This window comes from Trachypithecus francoisi, unplaced genomic scaffold (genome assembly GCF_009764315.1).
Source record: "Trachypithecus francoisi isolate TF-2019V2 unplaced genomic scaffold, Tfra_2.0 Lachesis_group9, whole genome shotgun sequence".
In the NCBI taxonomy this organism is placed as follows: domain Eukaryota; kingdom Metazoa; phylum Chordata; class Mammalia; order Primates; family Cercopithecidae; genus Trachypithecus; species Trachypithecus francoisi.
The window spans coordinates 24,223,843-24,248,401 of NW_022681474.1; the positions used below are offsets into that span (position 1 = coordinate 24,223,843).

Genomic DNA, 24,559 nt, shown 5'->3' on the forward strand with positions numbered 1-24,559 from the left:
CAGCCTGGACGAAACAATGAGACTTCATCTCAAACAAAACAAAACAAAACAAAAACAGAAGCCTAGTGAAGAATCAGGGCTTTCACAACCGCCCAATGGTAGCAAAGCCATCCCCACATAATGTCAGTGGAGGCCAAGTGGGGTGCAGTAAGTAGGTATTCCTGCTCCTCCTCCTAGACAGCGTGTTATCCGTGGAGGTCCAGAGGCAAGCAGGAATACCCATACCCACTTGAGAATCCACAAACACTCCGTTCCTCATCTGTCAAACAGACCACATAGGAAACCTGGACTTCAATTCTACCTAGCAGTAACAGGCAGCACTACCCCTTCCATGGCTAGAGTATTGCCAAAGAAGACCAGGTAAAACAGAAGACTTAAATAAGGTCCAAAGTTTCATAATACCCCTAAATGTCCAAATTTAAATCAAAAATCAGTTGTTACACCAAGAATCAAGAATGCCTCAATTTGAATGAGAAAAGGTAACACATGCCAACAAGATAAAAGGGATATTTAAATTACTTGGTGCCAGGCCTCTGAGTCCAAGCTAAGCCATCATAGCCCTTGTGACCTGCATGTATACATCCAGATGTCCTGAAGCAATTGAAGATCCACAAAAGAAGTGAAAATAGCCTGAACTGATGACATTCCACCACTGTAATTTGTTTCTGCCCCACCGTAACTGATCAATGTACTTTGTAATCTCCCCCACCCTTAAGAAGGTTCTTTGTAATTCTCCGCATCCTTGAGAATGTACTTTGTGAGATCCACCCCCTGCCCACAAAACATTGCTCCTAACTCCACCGCCTATCCCCAAACCTGTAAGAACTAATGATAATCTACCACCCTTTGCTGACTCCTTTTTCGGACTCAGCCCGCCTGTACCCAGGTGAAATAAACAGCCATATTGCTCACACAAAGCCTGTTTGGGGGTCTCTTCACATGGATGCATGAGACACTTGGCTGGGCGTGGTGGCTCACATCTGTAATCCCAGCATTTTGGGAGGCCGAGGTGGGCAGATTATCTCAGGTCAGGAGTTCAAGACCAGCCTGACCCACAAAGTGAAATCCTGTCTCTACTAAAAATGCAAAAATTAGCCGGGTGTGGTGGTGTGCACCTGTAATCCCAGCTACTTGGGAGGCTGAGGCAGGAGAATCGCTTGAACCCAGGAGGGGGAGGTTGCAGTGAGCCAAGACGGTACCATTGCATTCTAGCCTGGGCAACAGAGTGAGACTCCATCTCAAAAAAATAAAAAATAAAAAATTACTTGATTGAGCTATTAAAGCAGCCATGTAATAATGATATGACAAGCAATAATGAACACTCTTGAAACAAATAAATAAAAAGTTTCAGCAAAAACAAATAGAAGACATACAGAAGAACCAAATGGAAATGTCAGAGCTGATGTGTAGTACACTAACTGAAGTTAAAAACTTAATGGATGGGCTCAACAGCAGAATGAAGCAAACAGAGAAAAGAATCAGTGAATTTGAGGATAGAAAAACATAAATTGCCCAATCTGAAAAACAAAGCAGACAAAACAAACAAACAAACAAACAAACAAAAAACTAAAAACACAGCCCTGGAAAGTTTTGGGACTCTGAACAGCAACTTAAAAGCAGCAACAGAGAAACTAGACCTTATCTGTAGTAGAAAGAGCATTCAAATGACAGTGTATTTCTCACCTCAAACCATGGAGGCCAGAAGGAAGCGGCACAGCATTTTTCAAATGTTGAAAGAAAATAACTGTTATACCTGAAATCAATATCCTATAACAATAATTACCGGAATGAAGGGGAAGCCAAGACATCCTGAGATGAAGGAAAACTAAAAGAATTCATCACCAGTGGACTTATCCTGCAATAATGGCTAAAGGAAGCTCTATAAACGGAAAATAAATCATAAAAGAAAATATATTGGACAACCAGGAAAGAAGAAAGGACAAAAGAATAAAAATATGAGTAAACACAACAGACTTTCCTCCTGCTCTTGAGTTTTCTAATTATGTATGACGGTTAAATCAAAATTATAACCTTCAGTGTTACAGAGAAAATACTCAAGACAATGATACTATAAAAAGGAAGGTAAAGGGATTTAAGGGGAGGCAAGGCTTTTACGTGTCAAAATAGCAAAAATCTGACACCAGCAGACTGTGATATGCTATGTATATATAACATTATACCTATTATACCCACTAAAAAGTGATACAAAAAAATAGTAAAAAAAAAACCATAAATAAATTAAAGTGGTATTCTAAAAAATGTTGAGCCACAGGAAGGCAGAAAGAAAATAGAGAAATGATAATGAGAGAGAAAAAATAGAAAATAAAAAATACAATAGCAGACTTAAGCCCTAACATATCAATCACTATATGAAATGTAAATGGTTTAAATACACAAATTGTCCATTTAACACACACACACACATACACACACAGTCTTTTGTCTTTTTTACATATATATGCTATTTATAACAGAGAACTGCTATCTGTAATAGATAAAACAGAGAAATGATCATGAGAGAGAAAAAATAGAAAATAAATAATAAAATGGCAGACTTAAGCCCTAAGAGATCAATCACTATATTAAATGTAAACAGTGTAAATACACAAACTATTTAATACACACACACAAACATATACACATATGGTTTTTCATCTTTTTTACATATATATGCTATCTATAGCAAACTCATTTCAAATATAACAATATGGGTAGGTTGAAAGTAAAACGATTGGAAAGATATACCATACAAACATTAATCAAAAGAAAGCAGAAGTAGTTATACTAGTATCAGGTAAGGTAAAGTAGACTATAAGGCAAAAACAAATTACCAGGAATGAAGAGAGACATTATATAATGATAAAAAGATCCACCAAGATGGCATAGCAATCCTAAATGTGTATGCACCAAACAACAAAGCTGCAAAACATGTGAAACAAAAACTGATAGAACTGAAGACAAATTTATAATTACAGTAAAAAATTCCAATACCCCCTCTCAATAATTAATAGCATAACTAAATATATAAATCATCAATGATATACAACTCAACAATGCCATCAGCCAACTGGATCTAACTGGCATTTATAGAACACTCCAATTCACTACAGCAGAATACACATTCTTTTCAAATGTCCACGGAATATATGCCAAGATGGACCATATCTTGGGCCATAAAATAGATCTGAACAAACTTAAAGGAATTTAACTCATACAGAATATGCTTCCTAATGAAAAGGGAATCAAACTACCAATGTTTAATAGAAATATAACAAAAAGGGCCCTGAACATTTGGAAACTAAACAATATACTTTTAAATAATCAATGCACGAAAGAGGAAATCTCAAGAAAAAAAATACTGAGCTGAGTCAAATAAAAATGTATCAAAATATGTGGCCAAGCGCAGTGGCTCACGCCTGTAATTCCGGCACTTTGGAATGCCAAGGTGGGTGGATCACTTGAGGTCAGGAGTTCAAGACCAGCCTGGGCCAACATGGTAAAATCTTACCTCTACTAAAAATAAAAAAATAAGCCGGGCATGGTGGCACATGCTGTAATCCCAACTACTCGGGAGGCTGAGGTGGAAGAATTGCTTGAACCTGGGGGGTAGAGGTTGCAGTGAGCCTAGACCGCACCACTGCACTTCAGCCTGGGCAACAGAGTAACATTCTGCCAAAAAAAAGAAAAAAAAAAAGAAAAATCAAAATATATGAGACACAGCCAAAGCAGTGCTGAGAGGGAAATGTATAGCATTAAATGCCGACATTAGAAAAGAGAAAAAGTCTCAAATTAATAATCTAAACTTTCACATCAAGAAACCATAAAAAGATCAAAACAATCCAAAAGCAAACAGAAGGAAAGAAGCAATCAAAACAAGAGCAGAAATCAATGAAATTGAAAACAAAAACCATAGAGAAAATAGACTAAACAAAAAAACTGGTCCTTTGAAAAGATCAACATCTGGCAAATCTGACAAAGGAAACAGAAGACAAAAGTTACCTATATTAAAAAGGTGAAATCACTACAGGGCATACAGACATCAAAAGGATAAAAAGCAAATATTAGGAACAACTCTAGATACATGTATTTGACAACTTAGATGAAAAAGACCAATTGCTCAAAAAACACAAACTATCTCAACTCACTCATAAAATCGATAAATGAAAGATGAAATATATTTAAATAGCTCTATAACTATAAATCAAATTTAATTTATTTTAATACTCCAAAGAAAGAAATATTCAGGCTCAGATGATCTCACCAGAGAATTCTGCCAAACATTTCAAGAATTAATGAGAGTGTTAGACATTCTCTTTCAGAAAATAGAAAAGGAAGGCTGGGCACGACGGCTCATGCCTGTAATCCCAATACTTAGGGAGGCCAAGGCAGGTGGATCACTTCAGGTCACGAGTTTGAGACCAGCCTGGCCAACATGGTGAAACCCCATCTCTACTAAAAACACAAAAATTAGCCAGGCATGGTTGTGGGCGCCTGTAATCCCAGCTACTTGGGAGGCTAAGGCAAGAGAGTCACTTGAACCAGTAAGCCAAGATTGCATGATTGCACTCCAGTCTGGGCAAGAAAAGCAAAGCTCTGTTTTTCAAAAGAAAAAAAAAATAGAAGAGGAGAGAAAACTTCCTATTTCATTATATGAAGCTGGTATTACCAATACCAAGGTCATACAAAGACAGTGCAAAAAGAGAAAGCTAATGCTATGGTTTGAACATTTGTGTCCCCTCCAAAATTCATGTTGAAACAGTCTCATAGAGGTGGAGCCTTTGGGAAGTGATTATGTCATGAGGGCTCCTCCCTCATAAATAGGATTAAAGGCCTTATAAAAGAGGCTTCACACAGCATTCTGTCCCCTTTCTTCTTCTATCTCTTCTGCCATGTGAGGACACAGCATTCATCTCCCATAGAGGATGCAGCAACAAGGTGCCATCTTGGAAACAGAGACCAGGGCCTCATCAGATACTAAACTTGCTGGTACCTTGATCTTGGACTTCTCAGACTCCAGAACTGTAAGAATAAATTTCTGTTGATCATATATTATCCAGTCTCAGGTATTTTGTATAGCAGCACAAAATAAACTAAAATAGAAAGTAATACTGAGAACTGGTGGTGCTACTGTAACAAATACCTGAAAATGTAGAAGTGGTTTTGAAATTGAGTAATGGGTAGAAGCCAGAACAGCTCTGAAGTGCATGCTAAAGCATTAAGCATGCTTCCAGTGAGAGCTCTGAAGAAGAGAGCTGTAGAGAAACCCTCAGTCATCTTAGAGATGATCTAAGTGGTTGTGATCAGAATGCTGGTAGAAATAAGGACAGTAAAGGCCATTCTGATAAGGCTTTAGTTGGAAATGAGGAGCACTTTATTGGAAACTGGAAGAAGGGCCACCCTTGCTGTAAAGTGGCAACGAACTTGGCTGAATTGTGTTTTGGGTCCTATTACTTTGAGGAAGGCAGAACTTAAGAGCAATGGGCTAGGATATTTTGTGGATGACACCTCTATCTCTAAGTAAATTGTTCAGGATGCTTCATGGCTTCTCTTGACTACTTATAGTAAAATGCAAGAAGAGAGAAAGAAATTAAATATAAAATTTATAATTAAAAGGAAAGCAGAAGTTAAAGATTTAAAAAATTCTCAGCCTGGTCAGGTTTTAAAGTATGCTTGAAGAAGAATGCCAACGGTGTGGCCAAGCAAACATTTGATAAGGAGATTTAATATGAATAGAAGGAAGACATATGCTATTCATCAAGACGATGGAAGAATGACTGCAAAGGTATTTTGGAGATTATCTGTGCTGCCCTTCTCATAGCAGGCTCAGAGCACCAGGTCCTTGAGGGCAGAACAGTTTCAAAAAAGGGGCCCAAACCACTTGTGAAACCATGGGCTTGTTGCTCAGGATGTCTCATTTCTTTTCCGTGCATTCAGCCACAGTGCTCCTCAGCCACCTCAGGTACGGCTCACGCAGGCCATGGTGCATCTCAGGCCACCACTTCAGGGGGCACAAGCAGTAAACCTTGGTGGCATCCATGTGGTGCTAACTCTGCAGGTGCACAGAGTGTGTGAGTTGTGGAGATATGTCTACCTAGATTTCAATGGATGCCTCATAGAAGTCTCAGCGCTCAGGCAAAGAACTGCCACAAAGGTGGGGCTGCCAGAGACAACCCCAACTAGGGCCATGCCCTGTGGAGCCATAGGAGTAGGGCACCACTAAGACCTCAGAACTGCAGAGCCACCAGCATGCAACTCTAGCCTGGGAGAGCTTGCAGGCATGAGACCCCAGCCTGTGATAGCTGCTCCGTGGGCTGTGACCAGCAAAATTATAGTGCTGAGGTCGCCCAGAGCCTTGGGGACCCAACCTCTACTCTCGTGTATCTGGAAGATGAAACATGAAGTCAAACTTGATTATTCTCAGGCCTCAAAAATTAATGATGTTTGCCATATTGGGTTTACAACTTGGGGACTGTTGCCCCTTTATTCTTTCCCATTTCTCCCTCTTGGCATGAGAATATCAAACTTTAAAGTTGATGCTGGAATGCGTTAAGGCTTTAGGGGCTATTGGTATGTAATTAATATGTTTTGTATGTGAAAAGGATATAAATTTTGGAGGGGGGTGGTTAGGAGTGAAATGCTATGGTTTGAATGCTTGAGTCCTTCCAAAATTTATGTTGAAGCAATCTCCAATGCAATAGTATTAAGAGGAAAAGGCCATTGGGAGGTGATGAGAGACCTTCCCTCTTGAAAAAATTAAGACTCTTACAAAAGAGACTTCACACAGCATTCAGCCCCTTTTCCCCTTCTGTTCCCTGTGAGGACACGCGTTTGTGCCCTGCGGAGGATGTAGCAACAAGGTGCCATCTTGGAAGCAGACAGAAACCTTCGCCAGACGCCAAACCTACTGATGCCCCAATCTTGGACTCCCCAGCATCAAGAAGAGTGAGAATTAAATTTCTGTTCATTATAAATGAGCCAGTCTCAAGTTATTTCCCAGGTATTTTGATACAGCAGCACAAATGGACAATGATAATTACAGACCAATATCTCTCATGAATATAGATGTAAAACTCTTTAACAAAATAGTAGCAAATAGAATTCAGCAACAAGAATTATACACCATGTCCACGTGGTGTTTATTCCAAGTACGCATAGCTGGTTCAATATTCAAAATCCAATAATGTAATCTATCGTATTAATATACCAAAAAAGAAGTATCACATAATCACAATTATTGATGCAGGAAAAAAACACTTCACAAAATTCAACACCCCGTCATGATTTCTAAAAATGCTCAGAAAACTAGGAATAGAGGGAAACTTTATCAACTTCCTGTACAGCAGGGGTCCTCAAGCCCTGGGCCATGGACTGGTATCAGTCCATGCCTGTTAGGAACCAGACTGCATAGCAGGAGGTGAGCGGCAGGAGGGCAAGCATTACTGCCTGAGCTCTACTTCCTGGCAGATCAGCAGCGGCACTAAGTTCTCATAGGATCTAAGTTGCACACTTCTTATGAGAATCTAACCACAGTTTCATCACAAAACCATCCCCCACTGCCACCAGGTCCATGGAAAAAATCTGTCTTATACAAAATTGGTCCCTTATATATTGAATATATATACTTATATGATTTGAAATATTAATGGAATTGTAAATTTATATTCAAGTTGTATGATTTTAAAATTTCACACTTCCATTGGTATTCAAATATCCTAGGATATTATACTGTACCTTAGGTAAAAGTACCTAGGATAAAATACTATATTCTTTAGATATTATTTGCCTATATACAAACTGCTTTGGAACGAGGGCTCCTATTAGATTTTAGGTTTTATAATATAAAATGGCATAAGGTACAGAGATTCTATTAGGTCATGTTTTCAGATATGCTGGAGCTAGTGATCGGTTATATGTCTTTGCATAAGTTATCTCAGAGAGTATGCTCTCATCCGTGAGCACCCTATGTTACCACAGGCAAAGTGTTCTAACCTAAACTGTGGCTGCTCTTCCTCAATCTATTTTTAATTCTTCCCTACCAACCCCTGAATCAACTACTTTCTTCATGAACCTGAGTCTTCTAGAAAATCACTCTTCCTTTAGTCTGAAGGAAGGTGACTAAATTTTCTCATCCTGCCACACTAAAAAGTCACATTCTGTCCCCCACTTTCTCACTGAGTGCTTCATCTTACAGGGTATCCCTGAGGCACCCCTACTTCAATCCCTTTCTGGGGCATGCAACAAGGACCACAAAACAAGAAAAACATAACTAATGTTGGGAACTATTTCTCCATATTTAAAGGAAGTACTTGGCAGCAGAGTTTTGATTAATTTTGGTTTTGTTTTAAAATCATATAAGGTACAAAGAAAGGGGTCAAGGAAATAATCAAGTTTACTTCTATCCTTTCCTTTCCTTGTCTATTCAAATTGTGACCTTTGCAATTTCTTTATAAAGTAAGTCAAACGTCTTTTTCTCATTCATGATATGGGCTGTTTTAGTACACATAATTCACTTTTATTAATTTAGAATAAAACATATGATTAGAGAATGTGTAAAAAATCATTAACCCTCAAAAGTCTAATATTTGTAAGTATTCAACTTACTTAAACCTAAACCACAAAACTGATTAAAGGTTTATAGTAAGTGCCCCAAATTTCCCAAACATATATCAATATTTTTTTTTGCATAAAGACTTCTCAGAAGGATATTTATTTTTAAGAAATCACCCTTTTCACTGCCCCCCCATATCTAAAATACTATTTTAATAAGACTATCACACCCTACTCGAAGTAGTTCTAGTGCAGCCCTCAGAGAATACTGCACAATCTAAGCAGTAAAGCAGATGAGGGCAGATTAGCAATTAGGTCATGAAAAACAGGCAGCATAAAACAGCTATTGCTAATCTACATGAGATGCATTTACTCAATTAAGTAGACGGAAATGTTATTATGAACTTGATATTCTGATGATGGTCTTTAAAATTAAGAAGGATGGGGGCAAATGAAATGCACACTGGGGGATTTGGGGCCTTTATGTATTAATTCTAAAGTATACAATGCAGAATACTGTAATGAAGTTAACAAAATTAATTAAAATATTCTTTGCATGTAACCATTAGAGACTACATTAAAAAATACATGACAGTCTGACATTGTTAACAGTAAATGTGACTGTTCTTTAACATTCTTAATATTGATACCATCACCTTTTCTAAATATACCACTGATAAAAGAAGCATGCAAGATAACAGTCTTATTATTCAGAGCATAGTATGAGGATTGTTTTTAATATGCTTTCTGGTATTTACTTACTCTATTCTGAGTTTCAATAACTGATAAGCTAGTGATGAATTTTCAAATGTTTTAGAAGACTGTTACACATTTTTACTTTCAGATATTTACACATTTTTTAGTTTGTGATTTTTACAAAATCAGACAATGACAAAATTGAAAGAGACTTTTTTTTTCTGAGATGGAGTCTTGCTGTCACCCAGGTTGGAGCTCAGTGGCACGATCTCGATGTACAGAAACGTCTGCCTCCCAGGTTCAAGTAATTCTCCTGCCTCAGCCTCCCGAGTAGTGGGGATTACAGGAACCCACCACCACGGCCAGATAATTTTTGTATTTTTAGTAGATATGGGGTTTCACCATGTTGTCCAGGCTGGTCTCGAACTCCTGACCTCCAGTGATCCGCCCATCCTGGCTTCCCAAAATGCTGGGATTACAGGTATGAGCCACTGTGCCCAGCCAAGAAGAAACTATTAAATATGCTTGAGAATTATATCAAACTCTTAAGCAGAACAAAAGTCATTGAACAATTTTGGAAAAATAGTTAACTCCAAAATGAGCTTTTGTATAGTGATAAACACTTCATGTTTAACCTCTAATTTCAGAAAGAGTAGTGTATATACTTAGTCTTGTTACTACTAAAGAATTCTAACGCATCTACCAAAATTACAATTACGTTTTTTAACAAAAAATTACATAGAAATGATAAGCTGTGTCTATGAGAGCAATGAAATGTAGTGTATTTATGTTGCCACTAGGTAAATTTTGGATTAATTTTATATTCTTCTCTTTTCTTTTTTCTTTTTTTTGAGACAGCGTTTCACCCTTGTCACCCAGGCTGGAGGCAATGGCGTGATCTCGGCTCACTGCAATCTTTACCTCCCAGGTTCAAGTGATTCTCCTGTCTCGGCCTCCCGAGTAGATGGGATTATAGGTATCTATCACCACACATGGCTAATTTTTGTATTTTTAGTAGAGACGGGGTTTTGCCACGTTGGCCAGGCTGGTCTCAAACTCCTGACCTCAGGTGATCTGCCTGCCTCGGCCTCCCAAAGTTCTGGGATTACAGGCGAGAGCGACGGCGCCTGGCCAATAGTCTTCTCTTTTCTTAAAAATGTAATTTTTCTTCACCTTGTGATTAGTCTGAAAAGGCTTAGAAATTGTTATGTACCAATTTTTCCTAAAAATAACAATTATATAAAAACGACAGAGTTTCACTTGCACACTCCTACTTCTTAACACACATGTAAACCTTGGTATGTAATAATCCTCTACCATTCTAACTCCTTCTTAACAGAAGTCTACTTTAAACAATTATATAGTTGATGTGAATATTATTTTGTATTTGTAAGTATTGAAACTTTTTGAATTAAATAATGTGCTTCTCGAGATGGTGTTTTATAAGGCTAGGTGCTCAGTGGATGCTCATTAATATTCATGGCATTACATGAATTCATACATCCATCCATTTACTGAACATTTATTATGTGCCAGGACCCTGTTTGATGTTGCAGACACAAAGATGAACGGTCTCTGTTCTAAAGCTGTCCAGACACCTGAAGGATTGTGACAGACTGAAAAATGACCCCCTAAAATGACCACACCCAAATCCCTAGAACCTGGGACATAACAGTGAACAAAACAGATAAAGACCTTATCCTTACAGAGCTTACATTCTACTGGGGGTGGGGGGTGGGGTGGAAATCAGATGGTAAACAAAACTAACATATAAATTAAAGTAGTATTAAGTGCTTGGAATAAAAATAAAGAAATGCAAAGAGACAGAGCATATATGTGTGGGAGCCAAGATGTAGAGAAGGCAAAAACAGACAAAAGGACTGGGGCTGAGAAAACACCTTTTTAAATAATATATTCAACTTTTCCTAAAATCAGCAAGAACTGTCTTTGTGTTCAATAGAAGATTTCTTTTCAACATACTGATAATTTATACAAAGTTGTTCATACTATATAACAATAGTATGAAACAAAGATTTTCAAAACAAAAATCATTGGTATTTTCAGGTTTCCTAACTACAACTGTTACACAGCAAGTTGGGTGATTAACTGGTTAAACTAGCACTAATATCAATTGTAATTACAATACTGAAGTATTTTAGGGCTTTGTAGACTTTGGATGCCCCTAGATTTGAGGAGTTACATGACTCAAGCTGATTATCCTTCCTTCTGATACCAAACTTTGGGTGGTAAAGTAATGCTATAATGTAGTATGTTCCATGTCAAACACATTAAGTACAAGTGACTCCACTAGGGAGTGGGGAAAAAAAAAAAAAAGAAAACCAGAAAATTTAATTACTGCTGAATTTAAAAGATAATTCACATTTAAATCATTAATTTTATATGATATTATTAAAACACTAATATTTAGAACTCACTTTGAAGTGTTTCAAGTTCAGTTCTAGTCAGTGCATCTTCCTTTTCCTTCATCTTGTTTCTTTATATTTAGCATAAAACTGCCCAGCATCCTTAAAAAAAAAAGCATACATAAATTAACATAAAAATCAGTGTGCTTCAATAATATTTTCCATATAACTTAATTTTAAAGCATTATATTCATTTTATAAGTAGCCTTTCTTTTTGTTTTCAGATTTTATGATGAGCAGAAATTAAACATTTGTCTATGATTTTTCTCTCCTGGAGAGCCAGTTACAACGAGAAATTCTGAGTATAATTTTAAACTATTTTTTCTCTCAGATATGGAAAGGAGGTATCCTCTTTCTGTTTTCTTCCATTGTATGCTATTTTCTTTCTTTCTTTTTTTTTTTTTTTTTTGAGATGGAGTCTCACTCTGTCTCCCAGGCTGGAGTGCAGTGGCGCGATCTTGGCTCACTGCAAGCTCCACCTCCCAGGTTCATGCCATTCTCCTGCTTCAACCTCCTGAGTAGCTGGGACTACAGGTGCCACCACCATGACCGACTAATTTTTTAAAAAAATATTTTTAGTAGAGATGGGGTTTCATCGTGTTAGCAACGATGGTCTTGATCTCTTGACCTTGTGATCCCGCGTCGGCCTCTCAAAGTGTTGGGATTACAGGCGTGAGCCACTGCATCCGGCCAGCTATTTTCATAATATACTGTTGCATGTACAAAGAGCAGAAAAACTCATTTGCTGAACTGATTTGGCATGGCAATTTATATTACTGTGACTAACAAAGTACTACTGCTATATTCATATTAGCCCTTTAACTACAATAGATATTCAAAATTATTTTCAAATCTGATTATAAAACTTATATGCGCATGTATATAAAAGTGAAAGTTGTCACTCCTCCTTCTACCAACCTTAGAGACCAGTATAAAAACCGTTACCATGAAGTCTTGAGGATTGAGGACTGAGGACACATACTGCATACATACACTTAGGTGTCAAAATACAGTGACTGAAGTCTCAATGAGTGGCACACAGGTAAGGCTTTAGTGGTGTACCAAAAAAAAAAAAAAACTAGGTCTTAAATAATGACATACACAAAAATAAACAAGTTGATGCTCTAGGCATATGAGATCTCGACAATGAAAATAAACAGATCTTTTACCACACTCCTTGGCTCAAACCTCAGATATTTTATAGGAATACCACTTGTACAACAGCTACCAGCCCACACTGTGCTTCCATGTCTGTGCAATTGCTTTGCCCTCTGCCTACAATATTATGCTTCTCTGGCATTATTCTGATGAACTCTTATTAATCCTTGAAAATCCATTCAAGCCCCATCTCCTTTGCAAGTTTTGCTGACCTTCTCTGGCAGTGTAATTCTCCCTTGTATACTACCTTTTGTATTTAAACATGTCTATAACTGCTTTGTATCATGTTATATTCTCTTCCAGGTGAGAAATTGAGATAGGAATACTTACATGCCCAGAGCACAGTATCTGACATAAAGCAGGTACTCAGTAAGTAAGTATTTACTGAATTGAATTAGACTGAAATATATGAGAAACCTAATAAAGCAAGACATGAAGGGCCCTGATGACGAACTGAGGTGAAATAAGAAAAAGAAGGGTATCAAGAATAACTCTAGGGTAACATTCCCAGACTATAAGATTCCTAGAGCAGATAAATCATAGACCCATCTGAGTGCGCTTTATTTCGGCAGGAAAAAAAGGAACAAAATCTTTGACACTACTTTGACTCAGATGTAAATACATACATACTTAAACCCTAGAAACTCTTTTCATCTATGACTGTGGCCAAATTAAAGCTTTCTCCTGGGGGTCTGTGTCTCTTGGGGTTCTATCAGAACTCCCCCACCTAATAAAAATTAGATATTCTAAAATCATTGACTCAATACAATACAGATATATTATTAATACAGTAAAAGATCTCTTAATTCTTTTCATCCCCACTTTTACGCTCCTACTTCATATCTATGAGGATTCACACAAGCCCTAGGCCAGGTAAACAATGGTATGATTGGAAGAGCACAGATGGCCATGCACCCAATTTACTCATTCTCCCATGCCCATATATAGTTTAAGTTTCAACGGGGTTTTGGGTTAAGTTTTTATAGCCCCTTAACATTCCCCACCCCCCTGAAAAAAAGTCAACCCTAAAGAATTATTATTTTATATTAAGCCATATGAGTCATTTATACCTTGGTGTGAATGAATGAATGAGCTTATTAGCATCTTTCCACAGAGTAAGTTTTAATAGTAGGGAAGAAGAAAAGGTCAGGAAGGCATTGGCTCCTTGAGGGGAGTAGGAAATGTGGCACATGCAAGAAAAGAAGGGCACGGATTAGTTATTTATGAGAGGTAAAAGAAAGTAGGCTGAAATCAATCATCACAGTATAGCACAGTGAAATATAGTGATTAAGAGGACAGATTTGGAGCCAGACAATCTGAATTAAGATCTCAGCTCTGCCATCTTACTAGCTATGTGACATTCAGCAAATTATTTAACTTCTCTGTAGGTCCATTTTCTCATCCATAAAATGGCGATAATAAAAGTACTTAACTTATATGACTGTTATGAAGATTAAATGTGTTAATACCTGGGAAACAGAATGACATCTTCCACATAATTAGGCCTTATATGTATGTTAGCTATTCTTCTTCTTATTTATTTATTTTTTAAGATGGAGTTTCGCTCTTGTTGCCCAGGCTGGAGTGCAATGGCACGATCTCGGCTCACCGCAACCTCCGCCTCCCAGGTTCAAGCAATTCTCCTGCCTCAGCCTCTCGAGTAGCTGAGATTACAGGCATGCACCACCACACCCAGCTAATTTTGTATTTTTAGTAGAGAGACGGAGTTTCTCCATGTTGGTCAGGCTGGTCTCAAACTCCCGACCTCAGGTGATCCACCCGCCTCGGCCTCCCAAAGTGCTGGGATTACAGGTGTGAGCCACTGCGCCCGGCCTTTTCATTACTACTTCTACCAATTTGACAAGGATCTTGTTTTCCAACACAAAGGATGAGTTTTGTGCTTCATACTTCACCAAAATTCCCCTGCCAAATCCTGTATCTTCTTGCTTATGTGACCTTATTAATTGCATCCTTCTCACTTCATTTTGCTGCGTAATAGCAACCTCTTCCTAGTAGTCCTGCCAAATTTGAACATTTCTCTGTTAATGTTTCTTCTTCCTGTTATGGCACATAATCCCACTAAAACTTCCTCTTTGACATACACATTTAATACAAATCTACACTTATCTAAGGACTGCAATCCACCCAATCATCCTAACCTACTCTACTTAATCTGAGAGTTTCAATACATTCCATAGTTTCATTCACTGCTTTTATCTTCCTTTTGCTCTATTTCTAAGCATTTATTCAAACGCTCCTCATGTTTTCTCTTTTTTTCATATTGTACCTATGCTTTGAAATCAAATTACAATATACCTACTCCAGGAAACATTATTTCCTTAATTCTATCAACTCAAGCAATTCTACTTTACTGTACAACTTTACATTGTTTCAACCATCCTTGTGTACAGTTTGGGGTATCGCACTTTAAGATACACTGGCACAGGGAGGCAGCTTGAAACTGTTTTTATAAGGGATTAGAGATAAGAAGATTGAGGATAACTTCCTAACTACCATAGAATATCTCAAGGTTTATCATAGGAAAGAATGGTATAAACTACTATATATGATTCCAGAGATGAAAGTTTTGATTTTGGATAAACACAAGGAAGAAGCTGAGCATGACGGCTCACACCTGCAATCCTAGCACTTTGGGAAGCTGAAGAGGGCAGATCACTTGAGGGTAGGAGTTCAAGACTAGCCTGACCAACATGGTGAAGCCCCATTTGTACTAAAAATACAAAAAAGTAGCCAGGTGTGGTGGCAGGCACCTATAACCCCAGCTACTCAGGAGGCTAAGGCAAGAGAATAGCTTGAACCTGGGAGGCGGAGGTTGCAGTGAGCCAAGATCACACCACTGCACTCCAGTCTGGGTCACAGAGCGAGACTCTGTCTCCAAAAAAAAAAAAAAAAAAAATATATATATATATATATAAAAGCATTTCCTAATAATTAAAATTGCCTGACAATGAAACAGACTGATTCTGGAGGTAGTATTCAAGAAGAAACCAGGCGGCGATTCTTTAAGGTATGTTCTAAGGTATGGCGATTCTTTAAGGTATGCTTTTGAATTCAAGTAGTCAAAAGAGGATGAATAGGAAAAACTGTTTTCAACCTTTTTTCCCTCCCATTTTCCACGGGGCGGTGAATTCAAGTGAATAAAATTATAATAAAATTGCTCAATGGGAAAAATAAGCACAAATATTTACTTGGGTCCAGAGTAAACTCTAGTTTACCTACACAGAAAGTTAGATTTCCTGGGGATATAAACTTCTAATCCATCCTTATAGCTCCAGTATACTGCCTGGCACTTACAGAAGCTTAATAAACATTTAATGAATAATCAAATGCTTACTTTAATTGATTAGGGCTCTGAACTGCCTGCCCCATAATACTGTATTAAAATTATGTAGTTTACATTTTTCCAAACAGAAAGAACTCCTGTTCTCAAGGAGTTTATAATCCTCATGAATGGAACCATAAGCAAAAGTTTTTATTCTAGAAGCAACTGTATCAGTATTTAAATTTCTTTTTTTTTTTTTTTCTCCCTGAGACAGAGTCTCGCTGTGTCGCCCAGGCTGGAGTGCAGTGACATGATCTCGGCTCACTGCAATTTCCATCTCCCGGGTTTAAGCAATTCTCCCTGCCTCAGCCTCTTGAGTAGCTGGGATAACAGGCGCCCGCCACCACACCCGGCTAATTTTTGTATTTTTTAGTAGAGACGGGGTTTTGCCATGTTGTCCAGGCTGGTCTTGAACTCCTGACCTCAGGTGATCCACCCACTTCAGCCTCCCAAAGTGCTGGGATTACAGGCGTGAGCCACCGCCCTTGGCCAGTACTTAAAATTTCCTGAAGAGTTCAAAACATCAAACAGGGGACAGGTTTTACATTTAAACAATGGCTAACTTAAATAATGTATGAGTGTTCTTTGTATGTAATTATAGAGCACAGGCTTCTGCACAAGAAGACATTAAACAGGGATATTTATGCTTATTTATTGAACCACTATTATACATGTTGTACATTATTAGGATATGTGGGGATTATATAAGACATAACAGTTTCCCTTAAGGAATATGTAAAAATAACTATAAATATTAATCAAAATATGGAATATAGAATATAAGCTCCATGAGAACAGGAATTGTTATCTTTCTCTCCCCACCCCCGCCCCAAGGGCCTAAAAGAATACCTGGCACAAAGTAAATAATGCAATCAATCAATAAAGTTTGTTGAAAGAATTACTGGCAAAGAAAGTGGTGCTCACTCAACATTCTGTTTCCCCACATTTCCTTGTTCTTTCAAGATTAGGTGGGGTCAGAGGACTAGTTCTGGATGGACTGTGGATGGAAATACCATGTGTCATTTCCAAACCAACTCACAGAAAAGCTCATGCAAATCCTCCAGTCATAATGAGCAAGGAGGCCACATGTTCCAGATGGATAGAGCTAGAAGATGGTGAAGTCATCATTGCTCTAGCTCCTGAATGGTTAGGTAGAGCAGAATGCCCACTTTCCTATCAACCAGTGACAGACATGAGGCATATGCCAGAAACAGACTAAGGTCTATCAGTCTACTGTGATTAATACAAATAGTAAATGCTACACAGTTAGTATGGAGAACATACAATGAGAATTTTTCAGTTGGCTTGATGAAGGCAAGGCTTTGTAATGATGATAATTTAGTTTAAGCCCTGAAGATACAGTATTTCCAAGATTAGTAAGCTGTGAGATGGAGAATATCCTTACATTAAACCTTTTTTTTTTTTTAGCTTTTGAGATGGAGTCTTGCTCTGTCACCCAGGCTGGAGCGGAGAGGCAATATCTCGGCTCACTGCAACCTCCACCTTCTGGGTTCAAGTGATTCTCCTGCCTCAGCTTCCCAAGTAGCTGGGACTACAGGCACCTGCCACTACACCCGACTACTATTTATATTTTTAGTAGAGACGGGGTTTCACAATGCTGTCCAGGCTGATCTCGAACTCTTGATATCTGGTGATTCGCCCCCCTTGGCTTCCCAAAGTGCTGGTGTGAGTCACTGTGCTCAGCCATCCTTTAACATTCTTGACATAGTTCATTAAGTGATAAGAGAATATGCTAAGCTGGCACTGTTCGTAATGTTTTGGTTTACTTTTACCTCTCCATATAAATGTCAACATATTAAGCAATCCAAAGAAAAACTTAAGAAACAAGGGCATTAAACTAAGAGAAAACGAAACACTGCATGTTCTCACGCATACGTGGGAGCTGAACAATGAGAATACATGGACACAAGAAGGGGAATAACACACACTGGGGCCTGTGGTGGAGCAGGAAGAGGGAGAGCTTCAGGATAAATAGCTAATAGGGCATATGGGACTTAATACCTAGGTGATGGGTATTAAGCAAACCACCATGGCACATGTGTCCTTATGTAAACAAACCTGTGAATTCTGCACATGTACCCCGGAAGAGAAAGGAAGGGGAAGGGGAAGGAGAAGGAGAAGAGGAAGGGGACGGGGAAGGGGAAGGGAAAGGGAAAGGAAAAGGAAAGGAAAAAGGAAAGGAAAGGAAAAGGGAGAGAAAGAGAAAGTGAGAGATAAAGAGACAAAGAAAGAGAGAGAGAAAGAGGGGAAGACAGAAGGAGAGAGAGGGAGGAAGAAAGAGAGAAAAAGAGAGAGAAAGGAGGGCAGGCAGGAAGGTACGAAGGCAGGCAGGTGGGCAGGCATTGATTTACAATGGTAGGAACAGGGAAATACCACCTGTCCTGATGGGAATAAGGAATGTGGAAGTTATGAGGAAGGATACCTAGAAACAATATAGAGGATGCTCTATTTCTTTTTCATTGTTTGATAGCCCAAATCTTTTGTTTGAAGCTTAGAAATAACCTTCAATATAGGAAAACACCTTATGGTTTTTCCTTACATTTTCCTTACATTTTGTGGGCAGATTACATTTCTGAAAATCTGCCCACAGAATCAAATGCTCTATATTGTTTTGTTCTCCCACCGACTTATACTATCATCTCAGAATTACATATAATATGCAATAAAATTACAATGAAAAATATAGAAAAACTTAAAAATTTTATATTTTGATGAGTCAAAATTTCTGTACAGAATTATAATAAGACTAAATCCACAAAAAGTAATAAAACAGAAAACCAGAAGCTACTGTCTTCCTCTGATCTGAGACAGTAATATTCAAGGAGATGCAAAGCCTAAAAACTATTTTTTCCATTTGTTCCAAGAGATAGAAGAGACTGTAGAAGCCATTTATTCAGCCCTAACTCAATGTAAGAATCCTTCTACAACTTATGTCATACAGACGTTTCCAACTTGACTTAACAACGGTTTAACAGAACAATTTTTCCATTTTATGATGGTGAGATAGTGACATGCATTCAGTAGAAACCATACTTCCAGGGCCCATACAATCATTCTGTTTGTATTTTCTTTCAGTACAGTATTCAGTAAATTACATGGGATACTCAGCACTTTTTAAAAATAAAATAGGTTTTGTTTTAAATTATTTTACGCAACTGTAAGCTAAATGTAAGTGTTCTGAGCGTGTTTAAGGTAGGCTAGGCTAAGCTATGAGGTTCAGGAGGTTGGGTTTTTTAATGTATCTGCAACTTACGGTATTTTCTCCTTATGATGGGCTTATCAGGATGCAACCGGTAAGTTGAGGAAAATTTGTAATTATAATCAGCCTGAACATTCTGACAGGGAGTTTAAGATTAGACAGCTTATACTATAAAGTTCTAGTTATCTACCTGGGGAGAAATTTATTCTTTTTTAGTTTTTATATTTCTTACATATTTTTTTCTTATATTTCAGTATTTATTTTCATCTGTTTTAAGTTTCATTTCTACCATTAACTAGTTGTGTCACTTTGGGGAAACTGTTTCACCAATCTGAGTCTTAAGTATTTTCATCTATAAAATATGGAATTGATGAGACTATATGTTGCTAACATCCTACCTAACATTTTGCAGCTTTTTATCTTTTCTACATCTAGCAATAATCTATAAAACTCTATAGTCTGTCTTTGGATCTCTGAGTACTTGCGTAAGATGCAAGGATTTACTTTCAGAGGGTGGAAGTAAGGAATCTCTGTCTTATGTTGTAAGGTCGTTCCAGTTTTCCTGTATCCCTTTGTCCTGCAGCAGTAGAGTTTCAGCTTATAAAAATTCAGATGAACTCCTCCATCTCTTTTCATTTGTTTATGTATTTCCTGTGTCAGGTTTGTGTGTGTGTGTGTGTGTCTGAAAAGTTTTAAAAAGTTTTAGAGTATTAAAAGGAAGCTGCCTCATCCCTTGGAAAATCTGTTTAACTCTAAGTAGAAGGGCAGGCGACTCAGCTTGAAACAAAAGCCTCATAGCCTTTTAGAAGCTTTTTTTCCCTGCTAATTAGCTGTGAATGTTTTGTTTGTTTGGTTTCTGACAGAGTCCCAGCAAGCAGAAGCAAAGGGGCTAGAAAGGAAGGGCCCTAATTGTCAGGAAGGGTGACCTCCAGGCTTGTCAACAGTTGTAGTCTACATGGGAAAAGTAGCTTCTTGTGAGAGAGGATGCTTCCATTTACAGATAGTTTTATAAAGTATAATACTCCTTTACTCTCAGGCAACCTTTTTTTTTTTTTTTTTTTAGGTAAAAGCCAGAGCTATACAGAGAAGATTCCTCTATTTTCTCAGCCACTGCTCCTAGGCAACCTATACATCCTGATGGGGGTGGGGATATGCATGCTGGAAACTTCCTATGACAATTTTTACTTGAATGGTGTTCTTGTTAGATCTGCTTGGTAATGAGAAAAGATGGGACTGGGACTTAAAAAGGTGACAAATTTACAACTTTAGGCAATGCACAACCAAATGAGTTTTATATTTTATAAATTATGCTACCGAGAAATGTAATATATAGGTCAGAAAGAAACTTGAATGGTGAATTCCTAGAAAAATCAAACAAATTCTCAAGCAAATTAAGTTCTGACTGCTGAAGACCTGTTTGATCTTAGGAAATACAGGGAACTGTGTCTATGATTCAGACTGGTAATCACTTGGGATATGTGGCACTTCCTGATTTTATGAGAGACACTGGCGGTCTGAGCAATCTAAATTATTATGGGCAAAATATATAACGTTCTGATACAATTGCGAAAATAAACTAAGTTATAACGGCTAAATTGAAACTATGCACAGAGCACTGATTATATGTCATCAACTACTCGCTATTTTCCAGGTTACACAACATATGATCAATTTAAAAATACCCAAGATGGGCATTTTGGAGGTTAGAAAAACTTCCTGGGGTTACAAGCTGAATACAACCAACAAAGAAGACTGGTTTTTGTCAGATTCCAAGAGAATGTGTACTTCCTTCAAACCCACTGTAAGAGCAGAAACAGATTGGTAAGATGTCAAAGTGTCACGGGAGCTATACTTTAAATGTTACAATTAAATTCTTGCCTCAAAGGATTTAAGCCCTCTGTTGATATAGTCCAAGTTCCCTGTTATATACTAATTCATACCCATGTCTTCTGGGGATCACTCTACTTGCTTTGTTAGCTATCTCAACACACTTCCTCAAGCTCCCCCTGCTTCCTTGTATGTAGTCATGCATTTTACTCCTCTCCAGTGTTCTCTCATCTCTCGAAACACACACACCAGCCTTCCATTCACTCATCAATTTACAAATACCGTATTCTTTTCCTTTGATTTCTCAGTTGACTTTTACGTTTTCTGCCTATGTAGATTAGATGGGGCATACATTTGACTAAATATGGCAACATCCATACATCTTGTCCTTGAATACTGATCTACTTGGGAAATGTCTAATATTAATTTAATATTATCAAATATTTAACATCCACTAAGTATAAAAGCTTTTCACTCTTTGACTTTGTTCTATCAATTCTTATAATTTTCCCAATATCCTTCTCAGAGCAAAGGAAAGGAACAAAGTCCAGTACTCTGGAGGTTATAAGGACCTTCTTAAAAAGCAAGGGGAACTATCAAAGAGACACTTTTACCTCTATCTTGCCTAATCACAGAACCACTTCATATATTTTCTGCTGGTTTCACAGTTCTTATGTACTTTATTTCTACCATTCCTAACAATGTACACGTATCTTTCACAGATGTGTGTGTAATCAAAGAAATACTTTGCTGTCTTATCAATTAACTTTATTCTGTCTATTCTTTTTAGACTTGTCATATCAGACTTACCTGTTATAATATAAATTCCTAAATAGATATAGTCAGAATCTACAGACCTGAAATACACTCTGAGAACCTAGTAATGGGCTACATGATACCCTCTTTTAAAAAAGGCTCTTGTATAATGTTTTCCTCAGGAAATCATACTGTGTTAGCCTTAACACAGTATGATTTTATGGGAAGTACTGCATCTACAAAATTATCTTTGTATACCACCTAGTATACAAAGTGGGCACTTAACTGTTAAGTGTCTATTCATCTTTCAATACTCAGTTCAAGTGGTTCCTCTTTTTAGTTTTTCTTGGTCATCCCAAATAGAGACAACCTTACTTCTCTGAATATCTATAGAAGTCACTGATCATACTAAACATGTGAAGCATATATACCGTATTGTAGAATGGTTATTTAAACTCATGTGTTATAACTGCTACCTGACATTAAGGTCCTAGAGAAGGCATATTTATCTCTGTAGTCCCTAGTAGTGCCATGTTCTGATACACATTTAATATCTGTTTACTGAACTGGCTGAATCGTCTTTCTAAACATCTGACCAAAAGACGCCTTACACATCAAATGTAGAAATAATTATTTGCATTTGTAATTTTGTTTGGGAGGAAATAGAAAATAATTTAGGTATACTAAGCAGGCAATAGGAGTTTTCTTAAGGCTTTTAGATGCTAAGTAATAAAAGCAAACCTGGGAACACAAGTGAGCCAGAAATGCCACTTTTCCCAATCCTACCAAACGACCTTATGTATGTGAAGTGCAGCAAAGGAATGGGTATTTAGAGGATGAATGGGAAGGAAAGAAATTAGACTGAAGAACTGTTGCTATGACAAGATTTGGGTACAGATTCTGTCAGTGTAAAGGTCACTTGCTGGAAGCCTCTGAATCTCCCACTTTTAGCTTGGACCCTGCTTCTTAACCAACAGCTATATACAGACATCAAATATTTGCAGCTCAGTTTTAATTAACTTTTCATAAAATGCAAGGAATTTACACCAAAAGTAAAACTCTCTTAACTTACATGTGCTTAACTAATTTACTGTATACTTACAAGAGCTGCTTGTGCTAACTATTAAACCTCCTTGTTATTTTAATTACATGATTCAATTAATTACCATGTAAAAAAGGATGCGATATGAGTAAGGAGTAAGAACTGTTTCTCTGAAAAACCAAGTTGAATGCTTTGGCAAGCTCAAAATAAGAGTTGTTAAAAATGCTGTTTTAATGTCCCACCTAGGGTACCCCCAACCTCCCAAACAAAAGTCTAGCATGGAGGTGCGTGCCTGTAGTCCCAGCTACTTGGACAGCTGAGGTGGGGGGATCACTTGGGCCCATGAGTATGACGCCAGCTGAGCAACATAGCAAGCTCCTGTCTCTAGAAAATAAAAATTAAATTAAATTAAAATGATGTTAACTAGATGTAAGAAAGCCAATTATGAAAGACTTGGAGGAAATCATATATATCTACAAAGATTATATAATTACATTGTTTCACAAGACTAGTTTGACTCTTCTTTAAAGAAAGCAAGATTATCGGCATAGTTTATGCCAGGAAGAGTACAAGAAACTTCAATCAGTGGACTCTTATTTAAAAAGAAAACAATGGCCGGGCACAGCGGTTCACGCCTGTAATCCCAGCACTTTGGGAGGCCGAGGCGGGCGGATCATGTGGTCAGGAGATCGAGACCATCCTGGCTAACATGGTGAAACCCCATCTCTACTAAAAATACAAAAAGTTAGCCGGGCATGGTGGTGGGCACCCGTAGTCTCAACTTCTCGGGAGGCTGAGGCAGGAGAATTGCTTGAACCTGGGAGGCAGAGGTTGCAGTGAGTTGAGATCGCACCACCGCACTCCAGCCTGGGTGACAGAGTGAGACTCTGTCTCAAAAAATAAAATAAAATAAAAATAAAAAACAATGGTTCTATATCACAAAAGTGGTGCATAAAGTACACATTTTAAAACTTTAAGGTTGTACCTATCATTTTTTATTCTTACAGTCTTAAAAGGGCTCTTTTTTGATCACTGTTCCAATTACCAATCCAGATAACTTCAGGATTGAAGTAGCTTTTTCAGGTGAAAAAGACTCAAACTAAATTTCATAAATATCTTATTTAAGAAGATCTCAGATTAATACGAAGGTCATAGCATACTACAAAACAAAAAGCAGACAAAAATCTAATCCTGAGAGCAATTGATCAGTATTGTTTTGCTAATGTATTTCATAAGCAATATTTATCAATCTAAAGTACATTCACTATTATACTATGTATTTGAAAGAGTCTACTGCATGACATTATTTTGTTAGTGACCACTAGAAACACTAATCTAAGGTCCCCAAAGCAGAATAAAAATATCAAATATTTGCTTTAAAAAGGAAAATCATCTTACTTTTCTTCTTGAAGTCTATTTATCAAGAAGAAATAATTAGAATAAAATTTAAAAATTAGATGTAAAAGGTCTTGAAACCCTAATGCCTCGCATCTCAAAACTGAAAGGCAGCAGGTACCATCAAGTAAGTAAAAACTTTAAAATTTAAA

The 24,559-nt window shown here is 37.6% G+C and overlaps 1 protein-coding gene across 1 annotated transcript in view; it reads right to left on the reverse strand.

The window, feature by feature from the left end:
- The window catches only part of DNAJC1 (DnaJ heat shock protein family (Hsp40) member C1), a 250,305-nt gene that overhangs the window by 136,726 nt on the left and 89,020 nt on the right, over nucleotides 1-24,559 (reverse strand). Inside the window, 2 exon segments of the mRNA XM_033209707.1 lie at nucleotides 11,679-11,729; nucleotides 11,732-11,768. Coding sequence (XP_033065598.1) covers nucleotides 11,679-11,729; nucleotides 11,732-11,768 — 88 coding nt within the window.